At 37.7% G+C, this 3,275-nt stretch overlaps 1 protein-coding gene across 2 annotated transcripts in view; it reads left to right on the forward strand.

The window, feature by feature from the left end:
• Positions 7-3,275, forward strand: part of LOC104732603 (auxin response factor 8) — a 7,144-nt gene continuing 3,875 nt past the window's right edge. Inside the window, exons 1-8 of one of the 2 annotated variants that reach the window (XM_010452166.2) lie at positions 7-509; positions 597-706; positions 868-966; positions 1,071-1,127; positions 1,215-1,370; positions 1,466-1,550; positions 2,819-2,909; positions 3,014-3,178. In XM_010452166.2, the coding sequence (XP_010450468.1) occupies positions 467-509; positions 597-706; positions 868-966; positions 1,071-1,127; positions 1,215-1,370; positions 1,466-1,550; positions 2,819-2,909; positions 3,014-3,178 (806 nt within the window). In that variant the 5' untranslated portion in view covers positions 7-466. Of the gene's footprint in view, positions 510-596; positions 707-867; positions 967-1,070; positions 1,128-1,214; positions 1,371-1,465; positions 1,551-1,853; positions 1,893-1,996; positions 2,054-2,140; positions 2,297-2,391; positions 2,477-2,818; positions 2,910-3,013; positions 3,179-3,275 lie in introns of those variants that run through there. The other variant, XM_010452165.2, reaches the window with a different exon arrangement.

Here is a 3,275-nt window from a genome sequence, read left to right on the forward strand (position 1 = left end):
TTTTTTTTTTTTTTTTTTTTACCACACGAGAGGAGAAGCCAAGTTGAAGAAAGATTTGTTCTTTTATTTCTATAACAAAGATCTCAAAAGAAGAAAGGGGGCGTGTTTAGTCTTAACTTGGAAAGTTTGAAGCTTTCTTTTGTGAGTGATGTTGCTGCTCAATGCGTAGTTTGTTAAGAGTTTTGAGAGTTTGTTCATGGTTTGATGATGAAAAGGTTTGAAGGAATGGGGTTTCTTGTGGTTAAGGGTTTGATTCAAGGTTTTCTCTGAGCTTTTTCATGGTGAGTGGATTTTGGGGGTTTTTGAGAAAAGGAGATGGAGAAAGACGAGTTTGTGCTTCCGGAGCTAAAGAGTTATAGCTACTGTAGTAGCTGGAAGTGAAGATTAGATTTTTTATTTTAATAATTGTACGGAAATTAGGGTTTTGAAAGTTTGTGACTTTGGTTTTCTGAAAGTTGAATTAGACATGAAGCTGTCGTCATCTGGATTGGGTCAACAGGGTCATGAAGGTGTTTTGTTTCTTCTCTTTAGTCTCTGATTTCAATTCTTTTTTTGTTACTGGACAAGTTTTTCTTAGTTTGTGTGTTTTGTAACAGGAGAGAAATGTCTGAATTCTGAGCTGTGGCATGCTTGTGCTGGACCATTGGTCTCTCTTCCATCATCTGGTAGTCGTGTTGTTTACTTTCCACAGGGTCACAGTGAACAGGTTCCTTCTTCTTCTTCTTCTTCATACTTCTTTTGGTTTAAAGATTGGTGTTTTTTTTGTGTGAAAGTGTTGTTTAAAGGGAGTGAGTATGGAGCTTTATTTTTAATTTTTCACTTGTTTTATATTTGGGCATTTCCATTTAAATTGAAGTGTACTTGTAGGTAGCTGCTACAACTAATAAGGAAGTTGATGGTCACATACCCAATTACCCAAGCCTACCACCACAATTGATATGCCAGCTCCATAATGTTACAATGCATGTGCGTAGTTAGTTCCCTGTCCTTTTCCAAATTTCAATTTCACTTTTAAAGTAGTTTTTGGGATGATGTGCTTTGTGAGTATGGGTTTCGTTTCTACTTTTCAGGCAGATGTGGAGACGGATGAAGTTTATGCTCAAATGACACTTCAACCATTGACACCGGTACATACATTATACATAACGAGTTTTTAGTTCACTCTAGTCTGTGAATAGGTGATTTATAAACTTTTTAAATTGGTGTTGTTATAGGAGGAGCAGAAGGAAACATTTGTACCAATTGAGTTAGGGATCCCGAGCAAGCAACCTAGCAACTATTTCTGCAAGACTCTCACAGCTAGTGATACCAGTACTCATGGAGGCTTCTCTGTTCCTAGACGTGCTGCTGAGAAAGTTTTTCCTCCACTGGTATGTAGAATACTCTTTCTGTAGCTTACTCGCTAGAATTTTGTTACTTGCTGCTATATGTACTCCTTTGATATCTTGTCTCTTCCATGTTGCAGGATTACACACTGCAGCCACCAGCTCAAGAACTGATTGCAAGGGATCTCCATGATGTTGAATGGAAGTTTAGGCATATCTTTAGGGGTAGGTTTCACCTTTCCTTGGTGTTAGTTGATGATCCCTTTAATAGCATATATTTGTTCTATCTTTGATGGTTACTACTTTGATGAAATTCTTTGTAACTGTAGTCGCCAGTGTAGAAATTTCATTTGGCTGTTAAGTATGTCCTGAAGCAGCATTCTGCTGTTATTTTCACTACTATTGTTTGGTTAAGTTGAAGTAACTACGAATGCTATGTGTTCTTGCGGTTTCTATTATAAATTGGAATTATTACTTGTTTATATTAAGCCAGTTGATTTGAATCCTTCTTCTCTTTTTTTTGTTCNACCACAATTGATATGCCAGCTCCATAATGTTACAATGCATGTGCGTAGTTAGTTCCCTGTCCTTTTCCAAATTTCAATTTCACTTTTAAAGTAGTTTTTGGGATGATGTGCTTTGTGAGTATGGGTTTCGTTTCTACTTTTCAGGCAGATGTGGAGACGGATGAAGTTTATGCTCAAATGACACTTCAACCATTGACACCGGTACATACATTATACATAACGAGTTTTTAGTTCACTCTAGTCTGTGAATAGGTGATTTATAAACTTTTTAAATTGGTGTTGTTATAGGAGGAGCAGAAGGAAACATTTGTACCAATTGAGTTAGGGATCCCGAGCAAGCAACCTAGCAACTATTTCTGCAAGACTCTCACAGCTAGTGATACCAGTACTCATGGAGGCTTCTCTGTTCCTAGACGTGCTGCTGAGAAAGTTTTTCCTCCACTGGTATGTAGAATACTCTTTCTGTAGCTTACTCGCTAGAATTTTGTTACTTGCTGCTATATGTACTCCTTTGATATCTTGTCTCTTCCATGTTGCAGGATTACACACTGCAGCCACCAGCTCAAGAACTGATTGCAAGGGATCTCCATGATGTTGAATGGAAGTTTAGGCATATCTTTAGGGGTAGGTTTCACCTTTCCTTGGTGTTAGTTGATGATCCCTTTAATAGCATATATTTGTTCTATCTTTGATGGTTACTACTTTGATGAAATTCTTTGTAACTGTAGTCGCCAGTGTAGAAATTTCATTTGGCTGTTAAGTATGTCCTGAAGCAGCATTCTGCTGTTATTTTCACTACTATTGTTTGGTTAAGTTGAAGTAACTACGAATGCTATGTGTTCTTGCGGTTTCTATTATAAATTGGAATTATTACTTGTTTATATTAAGCCAGTTGATTTGAATCCTTCTTCTCTTTTTTTTGTTCGTAATAGCAATGACTTACATGGGTTCGGTGTGATTATGCAGGACAGCCCAAACGACATCTCCTAACTACTGGGTGGAGTGTCTTTGTCAGTGCTAAGCGACTAGTAGCTGGGGATTCTGTCATTTTCATCAGGTATAAATCTTTTTTGTTGTACGTTTACTGTGTGGACTGTGACTATACTTCTAACCCTACTATGTTGCATTGCACATATTACTAACCCTATTACTTATTTCCAGGAATGAAAAGAATCAACTCTTTTTGGGAATCCGGCGAGCCACTCGGCCCCAGACTATTGTACCATCATCTGTTTTATCTAGTGATAGCATGCATATTGGACTCCTTGCTGCTGCTGCACATGCTTCTGCTACTAACAGCTGTTTTACTGTTTTCTTTCATCCAAGGTTAATACACCTCTTCAACCTGCATCCTCTTCTTTTCTTAATAATATATTCTACTAATATTCTCTTCATGTTCAGGGCTAGCCCATCTGAGTTTGTG

The sequence above is a fragment of the Camelina sativa genome, chromosome 12 (genome assembly GCF_000633955.1).
Source record: "Camelina sativa cultivar DH55 chromosome 12, Cs, whole genome shotgun sequence".
Taxonomy (NCBI): domain Eukaryota; kingdom Viridiplantae; phylum Streptophyta; class Magnoliopsida; order Brassicales; family Brassicaceae; genus Camelina; species Camelina sativa.